Source organism: Oxyura jamaicensis, chromosome 1 (genome assembly GCF_011077185.1).
Source record: "Oxyura jamaicensis isolate SHBP4307 breed ruddy duck chromosome 1, BPBGC_Ojam_1.0, whole genome shotgun sequence".
Taxonomy (NCBI): domain Eukaryota; kingdom Metazoa; phylum Chordata; class Aves; order Anseriformes; family Anatidae; genus Oxyura; species Oxyura jamaicensis.
The window spans coordinates 160,185,135-160,202,304 of NC_048893.1; the positions used below are offsets into that span (position 1 = coordinate 160,185,135).

The 17,170-nt window shown below is 36.7% G+C and overlaps 1 protein-coding gene across 2 annotated transcripts in view; it reads right to left on the bottom strand.

The window, feature by feature from the left end:
* SLAIN1 (SLAIN motif family member 1) overlaps nucleotides 1-17,170 on the bottom strand; it is a 51,437-nt gene that overhangs the window by 13,578 nt on the left and 20,689 nt on the right. The window contains exons 3-5 of one of the 2 annotated variants that reach the window (XM_035320066.1): nucleotides 8,827-8,976; nucleotides 6,794-6,943; nucleotides 4,234-4,572 (exon numbers count right to left, since the gene is read on the bottom strand). In XM_035320066.1, the coding sequence (XP_035175957.1) occupies nucleotides 4,234-4,572; nucleotides 6,794-6,943; nucleotides 8,827-8,976 (639 nt within the window). The remainder of the gene's footprint in view (nucleotides 1-4,233; nucleotides 4,573-6,793; nucleotides 6,944-8,826; nucleotides 8,977-17,170) is intronic. The other variant, XM_035320076.1, reaches the window with a different exon arrangement.

Genomic DNA, 17,170 nt, shown 5'->3' on the forward strand with positions numbered 1-17,170 from the left:
GTATTCCCCAGAAGTATAAGCACGAAAATAACTCGTAACTAACAACTTCTGAAAAGAGAAAGCAATATTTTTAAAGTGAATGGTATTGGTGACCTGTTTATGAAGGTATCAGCCAGGCTACAATTTTAAAAAACAACATGAAACATTAATGGAAAATGCAAATTAAAATTAACCAAAAAGCATGCACTGCTGCTACTCAGTGAAGGATGTATTTTTCATCTGGTCCTTCTTACTGCATTACAATAAATATCTTCTTTAGCTGGAATAAGTTTGTCTAAAGTACAAACTTTCCAATTTTCAGGTATTATACCAATGGGCACTTTAAAATGCACATGAAAAAGACAGTACCAGGACAAAATTTTATCAGTAAGCTTATCTAAAGATATGGAAAATGGGCTGGAACATTAGAAGACCAGTTTCCTTTTCAGTATCTTGTCTATCCTGGATTTTCACTGCTCAAGACGTTTTCACAGTACTATTGCTCCATTACTTCTGGTCTCAAAAAATCAGAAATAATAAAAGGCATAAATATTAACATCTATTAAAAAGAATAAAGAGAGAAAGCAGAAATAAAAAATAATATTTTAAATAAAATTAAAATTAAAGGGATTACTTGTGTGCCACAGTTACAAAAACAAAAAAGACAATTCAACTGACTTAAGGAGAGGGTATAATTTAACAAACAAACAAACAAACAAAAATTATATCAGTGAATTCTTGGCAGAACTTGAAATAAAACCTACTAGAAAACAAACATAGCATATACACACTACAGGCAATAGCTACAAAATGTTTTAGAGGTAACGTTGGGTATGTCTCCAGCCTGTGTTACAGGTGGTCCCAAATACATTTTAAACACATCTTAACATATTTACATTTGCACACACCTGCCACTTCATGTTAGTATTTACCATGTAGCATAAAGGACAGGTCCCATTCATTCAGACACTTCACTAGTGGGATAAGTGGAGAAGAACAACTCGGGCCTGAGAGAAAGGGCTAGATGATACGGCGTTTTTAAATAGATGAATGGCAATTTAAAGCATGGCAGAGTGTTAAAATTACAGCAGTGGGCAACACTTTGCTAAAATACACTGGCAAGAACACAGCTGGAGAACATCTGTGAGCATACTTTCACCCCAAGTACACGCAGAAGATGACCAGGGGCCACACACATGAGACTGACGATCTCTCTGTTGTCTAAAATGCCATCCTGTGAATGGAAAATAAGTAAATCATTGGCTCTAGTGGACCTCCACACAGAAACAGGATCTCTCAAAAGAGAGATCCTGTGTTGTCTAAGTCATCTGAACAGCACAGACAGATGTCTCTGGTGAAGTCAAGCAGGCGCACCAGAGCACCTCATACAGCAGCAACTGCTTATATGTGGGCAGCTGAACTAGGCACTGCATTTGCATGTGGGCACCTACATCCTGGAATCTAACATAGGTGTCTCCATCAGCAAGGCAGATCCCATCCAATACATGTGTATGAACACACAAAATGCATCCTAGGAATAAAACATTCCATACTCATCCCTTAAAAAATCTAAAAGCATTTACAGCAATGAATCAGAAGTCTTATCTGCTCAGACCTTTGCAAGCCCAGTGAAGGGAAATGGCAAGGAGAAGCAGCCACCTCAGTCCCCAGAAGGCATGCATGTCTGCATCTGCACAGTCACCGTGACTGCCAGCCTCTGTTTGCTGACAGCTCGTCCCCCTTGCCCTTTCCTTCAGGCCAGCATTAAGCTCCTCTCAGCCTTGTCAAAACAACTCTGTTATGGGAGTGACATCTAGGGGACCGTCTTCCCAGCCATTGGAACCTGGCTATGGCATTTGAATGCTTTCCGGGATGTTCCCTGTTTAGGTAAACAGTTTATCTTTCCCATTTGTATTCTTGAAGGCACGTCTTAATGCAGTTTCATATGAAGAAATATATTAAAACTACTCAACATGCACACAAGAGTATACTCTTAAAAAAGTATTGAAATTTTCCAAGTTTATCGCACCTTCAGTATATTTTTTACAATACAGGTAGTACAGGCCTAAAGTTAGAATAAGTACCTCAACTAGCATACCATACCAACCAAACTTCACTAAGGGCAGGTAGAACTCCAATACTCCAATACTGTTTGCTCTTAAAGGCAAAAAAATGTACTCCAGCTAAACACATATACAATTCTGGGGGAGGCAGTGCCAACCTCAAACACTGTTTTTTCTTCCCAGACTGAGAGCCAAAAGTCAGTATTTATTTGCAATTTTGATTAATTATCCAGGATACTTTCCACATATATTGAAAGGAGTGACTTAACAGTTTAGCCTCTCCATCCATCACACACCCTTTCTCATCTGCCTTGGTAAAATGTAACAGTGTGAAACATTGTGCACTATATTGAGCTTCAGACAAATTCTTATTTTGCAGTCTATCTCAATTTCAACCTGTAGGAGTTCTTGAAAGACATTGTTGCCAAGATGATGAGAAGTGTGAATGAGAAGATACTGTCATAATACACATCTTTGATACAGAAAAAAATAATAAAAAAATAAATAAATTACTCCTTGTCTGCCAATAAAACACAGCAAAAGTAAAATATTTCTCATGATCAGCATTTTCTATTTCTGTTGATCACTGCTGCATGAGTCATAGGGTGAAGGTGCAGAAGCTAAAGAGATAATTCTCCTCTAAAGATAGTGGTACTGTCTATTACAGTATCGTCTGTCATTCCAGCAAACAATTAACTGGAGCCATAAATGTTGATCTCCTAAGCGACATCAACCAGATGATCTATCACCTCAAGGTTTTTGAGAAAAAAGGCAACCAGGTGATTAAATTGGTGGCCTTTTACATTTACATATTTTCTAGTTAATAGGAAGAATTTTGTTATTTTTAGTGTGCTGCAAATATTTTCTGGGATTTCCATGTAGGAATCCAATGCCTAAGTTCTACTGACATGAACATGACATCATTGAAAAAGGCTTTGGGAACCATACAGAAAGATTGCAGCACAACATTCTGCCCACATTCCTGAATCAAAAATGTCCCATAGCCTTCCTTTCTCTCTCCCAGACAGATTTTCTGCAAGCAGTTCACCACTGTTCCATTCTTGTACGTCACTGTTGAGAAATATAACATTGGAATGAATGTGGTACATATGCTATACCGACAAAAGCCCACATTGTTGTACTCTGCATTAACCTTAGCCTTTTTTTGTATGCTGCCACTTGTCGATTATACTTTCATGCTGTGTCTTACTCTCAATGCCAGAGCTCTTGGCACCAACCTGTCATGCCCGATTTGTCAGGAAAGTAACATGCATACCTGTAGCACTCTATAAATAGGAACTGTTTCGAACAACACATTTATTTTCTTGCCCAAGGGTGAGCTGTAACCTGTAATATTACAAACAAGACCTTGACTGAAAACTGACAGTCTTAAATTAGCTCGGGGACTGAAGGAACAGCAAAGTAAGACACAGCAGGAGGAAGAAAATTATGATCATAATAAGGAATGAAAAGGAAGGTAACAGCAACAATGGAAGGAAACTTAATTCTTGAATAAGTACCAAGAGAAAAAAAAAAAAAAAAAGAAACTCTGAAACACATCTCAAATGCAGTGCAAAAAGCAGTAAGGGCTCAGGGTAGTTTGGGAATGACATTATCTACTACTGCTTCAACAGACCACCCTACCAGATTTGGAGCAAGAGCAGAACATTCATCCTTGTTACAAGCACTCATCATGCATTCACAGCAAAGCTACATTAATGGAAAAGTTAGCAAGTAAGAAAGAGAATGTAGTTGGGAATGAAATGTCTTGTAAATATTTCATATTTTGATGGATCTATGATGGCCATACATAGGCTAAGCACAAAAACCTGATCAGCTTTTCCAGTCAACCAGCAGATGCCTGGAAGATGCTCTTTTTCCTTTATCTTCTTTCTCCACTTGCGCTCGTACAATTATACAAAGAACATTTTATTGCTGACTAAAGTAATTACTTTCATGACTGAGTCACAGATTACATTTGGTAGCAAATTACCTAACAATAACACTCCTCTAATAACAAAAAGTCACAATCATTTGCGCAGATTTAAAGTGGTTGTTGCAATTAATGGACTGATCTAGCGGTCATAAACTAAATACTTTACACTCGGTTTTCCCAACTTGATCCTTAAAACTGGCAGTTTGAACAGAGAGGCACAAGGAAAAGACTTTCTTGGAAAAGCATGCAACCCACCTCCGTTAATCCTATTTGGTTGCTGCTCTGGTGTTTGGGCTTGAGGAGAATAGTAGGGCTGCTGATAAGTACTTGAAGGGAAGTGCTGGGAAGTTGGGCTTCTCCTGCAGTCCCGAATACTGGAGAAAGTCTGTGAATGTGGGATTCCTCTCTGGAACGGGGAGCAGCGGGTGAGGCGTGGTTGTGGAGGAGGGAGGTGGTCAAACTCTTCCTCGTCCTCAAGGCTATAGCGATCATATTCCTGGTCGCTACATGTTCCCTTCTTTCCTGAGTGCAGCGATACACTCGAACTGTGTCTTGACACTGATGCTGAAGTTGAAGCATAATCTTGTCTAAGGCCTGTAAATTCCAAGAAGAAGATGACTTGGCTTCTGCTAACGGATCAGCTCTTAACATACACTTCAATCCTGCAGACTCAGCAAGTAAGTAGACAATTTTACAGCAAGAACTGGACTGGCAATGTGACCAAGCTGAAGATCTGCTGTAGGATTCATCAGATCTAACTTTCACTGTCTCCCTTTCAGGTATCTGAGCCTGAATTACTTCCCTTGAGATGTCTTTTTAATATGTTTTTTAAAAAAAGAAAAAAAAAAAGTCATCTCCAAAATGCAGTATGTGTGAGTCACCTTAGATGCTTCTCTTTAAATAACATGAACTGCCCTCATGGGGTGCCTGTTTAATTCTCTAACAGTGAGAAGACTACCTGAGTATTAAGTATTTAACTTCTAAACAACCTAAATCAGAGGAGAAGTCAACACTCACCCAATTAGTTTTCCAAATCACTATTATGCTTTTAAATTTCTGCAATAAAAATGCTAGCAATGACATTTCCCAAACATATATGCCATGAAAATATTCCACCTCTCCAACCTCTCTGAACCAGAGTGAATTCCTGCTACCACCCAATTTCACGTAAAATGGTTGGAGGTAGGTAGCGCTGTCGTATTTTAGACGTGCATTTTACCACATTCTTCTCAAAATGTCAGTTGTTGAAAACTATCCAATTATTAGCACTGCCACAGAAGAGCAAGTTTGCTCCAGGCCAAGTGAGGGGGAAGCATCCACAGCCCTCCCACAGCCCCTTTTTCCTGACTGCACAGCAGTCAGCCCTGGAAGGCATCACCTTTCCAGCAGCTGAATAATTCTGTGAATAGCTGGGAATAACAACTTCCTTAAATTTACAAAAAACTCTCAGCCTTAACTGATGTCTTTGTTGCCATAATGGGAATTACTTAATATGCTTGTTTTTCCCTCTTGAGTGGGAGTTTCTATTCATGTATGTGAAGGTGCATGCATGTTTACATGCACGTATAATGCTACCACTTTCTTCAGGATTAAGTGGGCAACAACCTTCATTCAAAGATTGTGTACAAATTGCTAAGACAGGGGTAAGATACAGCAACTACGCTGGAAATAGATTAGAAGAAAAAACAGTATTTTTTTCCAGTTTACCAATGACCTAAATTCTTAGAGAGCTAAGTACCTGAAGTCTTTTTTAAACTTAACTCTGAAGGAGGAGAGCACAGATGACATTTAAATAACATGTTCCTTCATATCTTTGATAATCATAAAAATATTTTTTTAAAATTCTTATCACTTGCACATAATATCAGAAATTTTCCAAGCTGTGACAATACACATTCATTAGTTGAGAATTCAGCTCCCTTGGAAAGTTTCACACTTGCTGAATTTCTCTGCTGAATGTAACGAGTGCTACCAAACTTACAGCAAGTTCAATTGCTGACAAGTCTGGTTGGTCTGGCCACATTGGATCTCTTAATTTCTTGCTCACATTTTATCTTCATTTCAGGTAGTCAGGTATTATTTTGCACTGTCCTTCAGTCATCATCTCTGAACTTCCTTTGTTTTAATAACGTAATTTCCTCTTTTATGTCTTACTTAGCACTAATAGAAAGTAAGACATATATGGTCTGTTGTTTGAATGAATTCTAAGTCAAATAGCCTTTAATAAAATAGTTATTTTCCATAAATTACTATCAAGCCAGAATATAATGTCAGAAAAACCCTTGGGCTCAGATTTGTGCATAATCACAAGTCTTACACCAAGATGTCAGATTCCTATACCTCAAAATTAAGAATTTAAAGGGGAATTCATATCAAAATTAATTTGAGGATTAAAAACAAAGTAGGAGCAAAAAAAAACCATGAGAACTGCTTATATTTTTTTCCTTTCTCATGACATGTATGCATGAAAAAAATGCTTTAGCATCTCCCTTCCCTGTCATATAAAATAATTTAAATAGTATGGTAAGACACTGTAAAACAGCTAACTAAAAATGTGCTCAAGGAGTATGGAGCTACTAGTTGGGATTCATCAATACATAAGAATCATGTTTTGAAATATCCAGTACCCTTAACCTGAACTCAACAATGTTGACACCTTGTGCTTTCAGATGAAGAGTTTTTCCACCTGTCACTGAAGAGGTGACACCTTTTAAGAAAGGTCCAATTGACTGAGACCAGACAGGAGCAGTTCTGACTGCTGTGGGTGATCTTCCTCAAATTATTTTGAAAAACAGTTAAGAAAAAAGCCACCTACTCTCTTCCTGTAGACGAGCCATGATCTGAACATCGGTGAGGTCCTGCAGTTTGTATCCCATGGAGATGGAGTCATCCTCCAGCTCTGAGGTGCTCAGCTCACTGTCTATTGATGACTGTGGGCTCAAAGGGGAACTTCTAGAAATGTAACCTATGTAAAAAGAACACATAATCTTTAGTTTGTGAATATGTCTGGCCGTTTTTCATTCATGACTAACTTCCCTTTACATTATGGTAGCTTAAAATACCTTATATATATATCAGATGAAAACCTTCAGAAGTATAGTGCAACCCACTAACAATTAGCAAGGGGAACTGATACACATAAGTGTAGTAAAAGATCACAAATTCTTCTGCTTTTTCCAAAAATAGTCTTACATAGCCCAGACAAATGGATAATTTACCAAGTTCAGTTCTGTTAGCTCAGACTAGTTAGTGTGCTCTAAAGTTATCTGCATTTGAATCCTTCTTACAAGACTCTGGTTCTCCCTGTTTTGTTCTGAAAACTGAGTGCATATGTGCCTCCAACTTCTGCTCAGTACTCAGATTCCATATTCCAGCAATTTACCTAAATTGTACTGTTTTTCCTTAAATTATATTATCATCAGAGAAATAAATTATTATAAAAATTAAGACTGAACTAGGCATTATGCAACAACAGAGAAAACAATTCCTCCTTCACAGAGCTAATTTTCAGAGAGGGCACTGGATTCTATTTTTTCCTGCACAGTTGTAAAAGTATAATCTAAATTGCAATTATTTGAATGAACTAGTTTTTGCCCAACTTTAGAGAAAAAAAAAAATGCAAATAAAAAAGCAGTTTACTTCTTAATATCCTTTGGACCACCAGAGACTCACTGCCTACAGGATAATAACCACTATGATGAAGGCTCTTAAGCTGTGTTTATATCACAGATGTGTTTGTGTCCTCTAGCACAGCATTCATCTAAAATTCATCATAAAATTAGCTGTTCCCTAACAGGATCTCCAACAGAAAAGCACATGCAGGGGATTACTTAACTTTGGAAGGATTGTAAGGGGTAAATATCTTTGTTTGCCTTTTCAAATTTGCAAGTTATAACAGTTCTCTAGGTTTTGCAGAGGTAGTACCCCCTGTAGTCTTTTGGAGCAGCAGTTGGAAGCTACATAAGAGACACAGAACTAGATGCTTTTGTTTAGGAACTAAACAACATCCCATTGAATAGGGGAGCTTAGACATCTAGCTCACACACCCCTACATGAAGCAATTATAGTCTGTATCTGTATCTCACCTGCTGCGCCCATATTCCTTAACAGGGTTTTGTGCACAGATTTCACATGTGGTAAAGAATATTGCGCACAGAGCAGTGTGGCACAGATGCTAACTTCCTCACACCGTATCTGCTACTGCCAGCAATAAAATGTTAATGCCTCTTCCCAGGGGATTATTTTCTCCATTGACATTTCAACTTAAGAGAAACCATAGATATAAACTGACTCCTGATACCTGTACTGAAGAAGGAAAAATGCAACTCTTCACAATTCACTGAAAGTGGGTCTTTTTTTCCTAAAATTCCTGTTTCCCTTTAAAATTTGTGGCAAAAGTAAAATAAATATTGGATAGTAGCAATGGTGCCAGATTGAAAACAGCCATCTTTCTGCTGGCTATTTTTATAACAGGTAAATTCTCCATGGAATAGCGCACAAATGTTTCTATAGACATAAAGAAGGGGCACAGTGGATTAGGAGGGAAGAAAGGGCAAAGCTGGGAACTGTTTAAACTGACGCTGTTGCAAATATATGCTCAGGTTAACCATTATTGAGATCTAGGCTGTTTATTAGCATTGCCTTCCTGCAACATGCTGTGGAACACAGAAAATAACCTACATTGCTAGCTCATTGCAAAAATTTAGGTCATTTTAATAAAAGAATCCCTCTGAGTTGAGAGTCTATACACAATCATCTGAAAGGTGCACTGTTGTTAAATGCTAGCAAGATTAGATTTGATTAAGCAATTTTGTAAGCCCCATAAATCAACAAAAAGTTAAGCATTACCTGTCCGTTCAGGTGTTAGTATTGCTTTACTGGAGGTTTTAGAGAAGCTGGGACTATTAAAGCCATTGGTATATGGGGTGAGTCTTGCAACAGGACTATAGGGAAAAGCCAAGGAGACAGGTGTAGAGAAGAGGTTCCGCCATCGGCTAGCTGTTACAGATGTCAGGGAGGAGGGAAAAAAAAAAAAAAAAAAAGAAAAAGAAAAAGAAAAAAGATTTATAGTTATAAATAAAATAGTGCTATTAGAGAGAAAATCATCTAACCACAATCTCTTCATTATGCATTGTTTACTCATGGAAAATGGGAAATAGTGGTTCAAGTTCAGCAGCAAAACAGAAGACCAGCAGAACCTTCTACAGGTAAGACTTTGTTCCACTGAGTTTTCTAGTAAGTATGTGTTGTTTGCTATTTTCTATGTATACACTATTTAGGCATATATTTATTACATATATCATTGTGTGTCAAGACAAAGTAACAGAGGAAGCAAAACCTGTTACAGTTAATAGAGAAACAAATTAAATTTGTAGTGCTCTTCAAGGAATCGTTCATGGCAATCAATCATCACACAATTGAATTACAATTATCAGCTATGAGAGTTCAGAGACAAAGCAGTAAAATACACCCATCCATCAAGTGCTAAAAAAAAATATAATCCCATAGCAGGCTTTTAAGCTACCATGACATATTCTCACTTCTCTTTTTACAGCGTTAAGTTTGTGGCTACAAAAGCATGAAATTTTTTCACTATTTTTGAGGACCAACCAAATAATAGAACAGAGCACATCTTTTTCTATGGATGGCTTACAACAAGGTTGTAAGGCATATGCTCTGTTCAGTAATGTCACAAAGAGCTTAGAGTGGGCAAAAATGCTAAAGGTTTATTCAATTTATATTTTCTTAGTTCACCTAGTAAAATAGGAATGCATATATAGTTTGGTTTGCCTATTTTTAGCATGTGTTAAAAAAAAAAAAAAAAAAAGTTAAAATAATATTCATGCAGTCTTTGGAAAATAAATACAAGATATAAAAGTTGCCGCAAGTAAAAGGAAAAGGTATACTTTAAAAAATATAATTTCAGGTAACACATTCAGATGCAAGCAGTTTGTGCAGAAGAAAACCAAAAGATCACATATTTATTTGTGATAGATTCTGTTTTGTCCTGAGAGGTGCTGTTTACAGTGACACAAGGGAGGGAGCTAGGGATATACATATATCTAGCTTAGAAATCAATGGGATAACTTTAACACTTAGTAGGAGTACTTTGCTGTGATGAGTGTTGCAAACCAGTTTCAAAACCAAAAGTCCTCAAAAGCTAAGTGTCTAACACACTGGAGTTTAGATCACAAATCTACTCTATTATATGGACTTGTTCATATAGTTTTTCTATGTGCTCACAGATATTCAAACAATGTTCAAGCATTCCATGTTTTACAACCTCTCTGTCACCAAAATGATTTATCCGGACATACAAACTTCCTTCTTGATAACGTCAGCGCAGAGTGGCCATGGGGACAGAAAGGAAGTGCATTATGTTGGTGGGCTGTCAATCTCATTGCTGCAACCTTTTGGAGTAATCAATTAGCTATCATTCCAAAATACAGTGTTTCCCCCATTCCTTTTGCTTTGTCCTACTCAAAGAGTTTGTCCCACTCTTGGGTTTGCAAGGACAAATAAGCCTTTCGTACTCTTCCCACCAGTGCTACTATGCTTGCAGTGAAGGAAACTGCTTGTTTCCAACCCTAGCCTGCAGTGGAAGGGAGGCATCTGCAATCCTTAGTGTCTGAAGGAGGGAAGCAAGATATAAAAATGCAAATTGTGATCTTTTCTGTCACCTCATCACAGAATTATTACAATTCCCTCATTTTTCATGATTCTAGTTCCTAAAAAAAAAAAAAAAAAAAAAAAAAATTGCTTAAACCTGCGGTTCATAACTAGGAGCAGCATCAGCACCACTTCTAGAAAATTGCCCAGTGCCTAGCAACATGACAACTGCTTCCACACAGAGCTATTTGTCCTTAACATTTATTGATGTGATCAGTTTAAAAGTCAAGTATGTAATTGTTACAGGATGAAAAGGAGAGCAAACTCAGATGACCACAATTCTACAAACTCGTGTGTAATACTATGGATGGGATCAGATAAACTCAAGAGTAGTCAGAAATTAAACTGATTCGCAGGATTCACTTGAAGAAACATGCATGATAGAATAGATCTAAATATCATATCCACAGCTAATATCTGTCACTTTCACTAGAAGTCATCAGTGAGGAGCAAAGGATGAGAGTTCCTTACAATTCTATTTTTCTGCCTACCACAAGATCTGGTTTTGTCACAGACTGATCATTTGCCAGGCCAATTAGCTGCCAGCATGTTCTCACCCACAGATGTGGTCAACCATACAGCACAAATAAACATCATTCATTGCTCTGTACAATCACTACTGTGAGCTGGCCCATGAAGCACAAAGCAACAGTTACTGTGACTGTGAAAGCAAGAACCCACGGTAAGAATATAATCAGTATTTATGGCAAAACAGATTCCAAATTACTCTTTCAAACCGTATGTGTTCTCAAGGGAAGAGGGAGAAGGATGCCAACAAACTCTAGAGAAATACTGTTCTAATGTCCCCAATTCTACAGTTTTCGGTCACCATGTATCATGTATAGCCTGAGAGTGTTGAAACTTCACCTAAGGACTGACATTGTTTATATGTACAATTAGTTTCATTATTTAGGATCTAATATAGAAAAGTATTTTCATTAGGATTCAAATGGAAATATCAAAATGAAGTACATGCTGAGTACTTCAACAGTTTTAACAAAGACAGAAAAATCAGACTTAAATAAGTCTTGTGCTATGCCAAAAATATAAAAACGTATGTAGGAAGGACTGATACTTACATCTAGGCAAATATATAAATTAAAGTAAGATTTGTAAAATCACATAATACTGAAAGGGATAGTCATTTTAGGACAGTTATTTTACTCCAAACTGATTCTGAGACTGCCCTGATTAGCACAGTAAAACACCATTACTCATGCAAAGATTTGCACTTCCTTAACTGTTCGCAGCAGACTTTTTCCAGAGAATGAGACAATGTTTTGATGACCCTTATTTTAAATTTAAAAGTCCATCTCTGATTCTTATAATATTTGTAGTTTTTCTTAAAGCCCCAACTCTGGTTGTCCAGAGATGAATTAAGAAACTCACCTACCCTTCAAAAACAAGGAAGTTTCTAACCCTTGCATTTGACTAGAAACTTGAATAATCCTTCTCTGAGTGCCTTATACTGAAGACACACTAAAGGAAGAAAAAGCGTCAGCCGTGGAAAGGAAAGCAGGCATATCTAAAGAACCATCAAGACAAAAGAAGAAAAAAAAAATTCCATTTGATTTACTCATGGCAATGTGTTAAATGCATTAACAATTTGACTTCTTGAAGCATGAAGCTGTTGGCATTTTATGCCAACAAATGGAATTAATATTCTTTAATATGAAAATACAAATTGTCCTAGTCTTCAAAGTAAACAGTTAGAATGGAAGTGCCCCATGATTTTCTTGAATTTGATCAATTCTTAATAACTAGATTGCTGATAACATAATGTGTTATATATACTATATCTAATACATCTATTATAATATTTTTTAAAAAGACTTCTCAAAATGTCTACATAATCAAACCAAACCTTTCCTTTAAAAGTTAAATCAGCAGCAAGGGGGATATTTCATAACTTTAAAATGTTTACTAACACAACTAAAATTTTAAAAATTAATTAAGATCTCATTTTTATAACTTTTCTGGAGATATTAAAAGCTACAGTAGACTAGAGTAATAACTCAGAGAAACTATATACACAGAAATATTCACCACATTGATTGTTGTTAATAATCAACATTTGATAAGAACTGATGGAAAGTTTATGTGAAAATCTCAAAGAGGAAACATATATACATAATTTCATGGCTCCAAAGTAACGGAACACACTGCAAAATCAGAGCATGCTGTACCATACCTAAAATAATTCCTTTATTAGAAGCAATTCCTAATTTAAGCTACTTAGGTACTCTATCTCTAAACACGCGTACAAAAATCTGGTCTTGAAAGCAAAGCCAAAACTTACTATTAAAATTAAAGGGATCATTCATAAGCTGGAACATAAGGTAAAAATGGCATTGACCCTCATCATGTTTTAATTTTGTGGAGTTACACTGAAGCAAAACAAAGACAGATCGAGCGTTGGTGCTGTATGTAAAACATAAGGATAACAGCTTCCAAGAAACCAAAAGAAGTACATGCACATTTTAAACATCATCCATTTTCATAACTCCACTATGAAACTCAGTTTGACAGAATTCTGTGACATGGCAGCTTACCTTCTCTTTAACAACACAAATGAAAAATGTTTATTTGCTATAAAAACAGAAAACAATAAAGTCATAAACAAATGTATAATATTACTGAGTAAACAAATTTTATTTGAGTTGCAATCTAGGCTGCTCATCCACTCAATTGGCTTAAGTTTTATATAAACCTTCTGGCTCAGACAAAAATACCTTTTGAATTCAAAGCTAAAAAATAAACTGAATTGCATATACACATTTATCTGAACACAGGTACTAACTACATGGCTTCAACAAAATCTCTCAATTGAGAGACCCAAAAAATTGGAGGAGTATTTACAATACTGTCAATCCAGTAAGTTCAAAACTGCAGGTCAGGATAAATCTAGGGTCTTGTGCTGTGTCCTGTGCCCCTGCACTGTCATCATGTTCTGCCTGAATACCAATTACACAGCAATTTCTTGCTGATGTGCTTTCTTTTGAGAAGGAAACCCAAACTACTTCTATGGTACATTCTGCAAATGGGCAGTGCACAGCATCTACGTTTAAAAGAAAAATGTCTTTCTCATGAGTAAAATGCTCAGCATTTTGTTAATCACTGGGGAAATTCAAGAGTGCTAGAAGGGAATTCAAAACCAACTCCTTACTGTAGTCTAAACCAGCTAAGAGGCATCATCCAACTGAGACTCCCAAAGTTATGTTTTTAACCTTAGTTTTAGATCCCTGTAAAATGGTGATTCAGAGTCTGGGAACTCCTCTTAAGGATATATGTATGCCTGGGAACAGGTAAGTGGCTAACATGTTTGAAAAGACAGAGTACGGAGACGCAAGTTCCCACTACTTGCTGAAAATCACAATTTTGAGGACATTTGCTTAAGAAGTAGGAAACATGGGCTCCTACTACTCACTGTGTAGAACTCAGGTTCTTGGAAAACTCAGAGCTCCTATATAACAGTTTTAAACAGGTGGACAAGAGGTGCTATACACTCAGCTGCATCCAATGCTGTGCTGCCACTGTGCAGGGATGGATCTCCAGGTACCTAAGTTTCAAAGCAAAGCCTAAGCAGATCTTGTCTCTCAACTACCTCAGTAGCTCTCCTGCAGAAGGAGCTTAGAAGTATGCACAATCCTTAGGCCTGCATCACATGGTAAGGCATTCAGCTTCTGTGCTCAAAAGAGAATGACTATAACATCTTTCAGCATTTATTTGAACATTACGCTTCCAAGTTACCCTCTGCAATTACCAGACTAAAAACCTTTCTGTGAAAAATTAGGCTTTTTATTAGTTAACAATATTACAAATTCTGTGCCTCTAGTAACTGGGCATATGAGCGTTGAGTTGTACTTGTAAAATTGGAAGTTAGTCTGGAGTATGTATATATTCCCCTCTTGTTGAATATATTATACCACAAAGTCTCAACTTTTCAAGCATCACATTTAGTTCCAGTCTCCCACAGCAGTCGTGGTCATCTCAACAGCTTGTTTTAGCTCTTATGGTTTCAAAACCACAGCTGTAGCTCCCTTAGCCACTCAGTCACCGGTAGAAATTTTGCCATCAGCACAGAGTCACATTTTATATGTTTAATGCACATTTTCACTCACATTGAATCTGTCATTGTCCAAAACTATTTCCCTGCACTGCCATGCCCAGCTCACAGAATGCTCTTGGGGCTTGTTTGCTGTTTTTGTCCCTTGATGTCTTGTTCAAGAGAGGCAAGGTACCTCATTTTCCCCAGATGCAGTGATGACAAAATAAACTCTATAACTGTAGACCACACAAGTCCATAAACAAGAGTCTAAAAAATAAAATTTTGTTTATGTATTTATCCTTAAACCTTAAACCTCCATAACCAGACTACAGTGGCTGAATAAATAAATGCCAATATTTTCCTTCGGTTTTGTTTGTTTTTCTATGCTAAGTCATACGACTTCCTGAACTCTTAATGTAGGTTAGCCAGTGAGAAATTATGTATCAATTAAATGTTTTCACTTGATTGCTTTTTGCAAGAATGCAATTCTGCTACAAAATTCTACATTTTCACAGTGTTTCTAGTAGTCAATATACAGGATTGCCATGTAAAATAAATAAATAAATCAAAAAGAGAGATTAAATACTTTTTTTACACAAAGAACAATCCAAATCAACTTCAAATTCCGTGTCAAATGTCTGAAGAAAACAACTGCCACTATGGCTAGACCACTCAGTGATACATTAGGAGGAGCTCAGAGAATTAATAAAGATTGCCCACTTTCATCTAAGCCTAGGAAAACTGACAAATAATGTGTTTTAAGTGTATGTGAGACCTGAAAAACCTTGTTTCCCAATTCTTTCACATAAAGCAAGTCCTTTTTGAAAAATAATATAAAAGGATTAAATACTAGTGTAGAATGAGAAAGTAGTCCTGTTGGTTTGTATTGGTTTACTACTGTCTAAATATATCAAACTACAGCAATTCATATACCTCAAGATCTGCCCCCCACAAAGATAGCATAGGCCTCTTTTAAAAGTACAATCAGAAAGTGTATCTAAATGGCAGTAGTTTCTAGAACTTTCACTTAGTACAGCAAAGCAATGTAATCAACAGCATGTGTTTGGCACACTGCAACTGGTGAACAAAATATAAATCTAAGACTCAGGAATGCTGTACTTTGTTAGACATATTCCAGTTGTGCCATTATTGCCTACCAGTATGGACAGGTAAGTTTTCTATATTTTTCAAGACAGATGAGCTATTCTATTTCAAAGTAACTTAATGAAAGGCTGATCTGAAAATTGTCTTTGGACACATTATATACTGGAAAAATGACTACGTTACATTCCAACTGCAATGCACTGAATTGCAGAGAGTCTCTAACCACCACCCCCCAACTCAACTTTTTTCATAAAAATGATGTTTTTGAAAGTATTTCAAAAGTCTAGAAAGAAAATGGAACTGAGAGGTATGAGTTACATGCCTCCTACAAAAAAAAAAAAAAAAAAAAAAAAAGGATACCTTCCCTTCTTCCCTTGTGAAAACTATGTGCTTTGGATGGTTAGTTTTTTGTTTGTTTGTTTGTATGTTTTTCTTTTAGTTTGCCTCTTCTTCATAGGTGAACTTTTAACCAATCAGTTATATAAACAGTCAAGTACAGATGCTTCATGAAAAACGCAATTGTCTCAGCACTTATTTTCTTTCAGGGCACACAACTCTCCCTGCATGCACAGGTCCAAAAACAAATTTTCAAGGAAGAGGTAACAGACAAATGTGGCTTCCAAGTTTCCCTTTTTCGAGAAATTGGCCAAATATGGTGCTGAAATACTATACCTAAGGCATGACCTAGGGCCCAAATAGCTGTTCTCTCCCCAGCTCCCATATTCAGCGAGTGCCATTTTATATAAACTGCTAGTCTGATGTATTTTCCTTCTGTTTAGTGGATTCTTAATCAGAATTATAAGTATACAAGCTCTCACATTTCAACTAATTTGAAACAAGATACAATTACCTAAGCAGAAGACTCATTCTCATGAGAATTACTACATAAGGTAACCTGAAACAAATCTATAGCCCCATTCTCTTCTGCCAAACTATAATAATCTCATTCACTAAGAAGGGTGTTTACCTCACTTAATGTTAAGAGTCTTCAAACAAGGAACTAGGAGCTTCCAAAATAAGGAATTCTTACTCAAGGACACTGTGCATGCTAAAAATTTACATGGGGAGACGACACAAATTCACTCATGAGGAATCCACCAAAGGTTAAATGATCACATCGAAATCAGAAATCCCATCTGGTTCAGTCAGTCTCTGTACTGGAAATATATCTGTGAGTGTCAGGGAAAACGTGTATGCTCTTTCACCTTGTTCTCACTCTCTTCTAGTTGTCTATTTATGGCGCATTAGGGCACAGGAACCTGTGTCACAGAGACACAATAAAGACGGTCTTATGTATAGACATTTATGGCTGACCTTGTCACCACAGGAAGAGAAAAATAAAAAAAAAAAAAAAAAAAAAAGGAAAGAAAA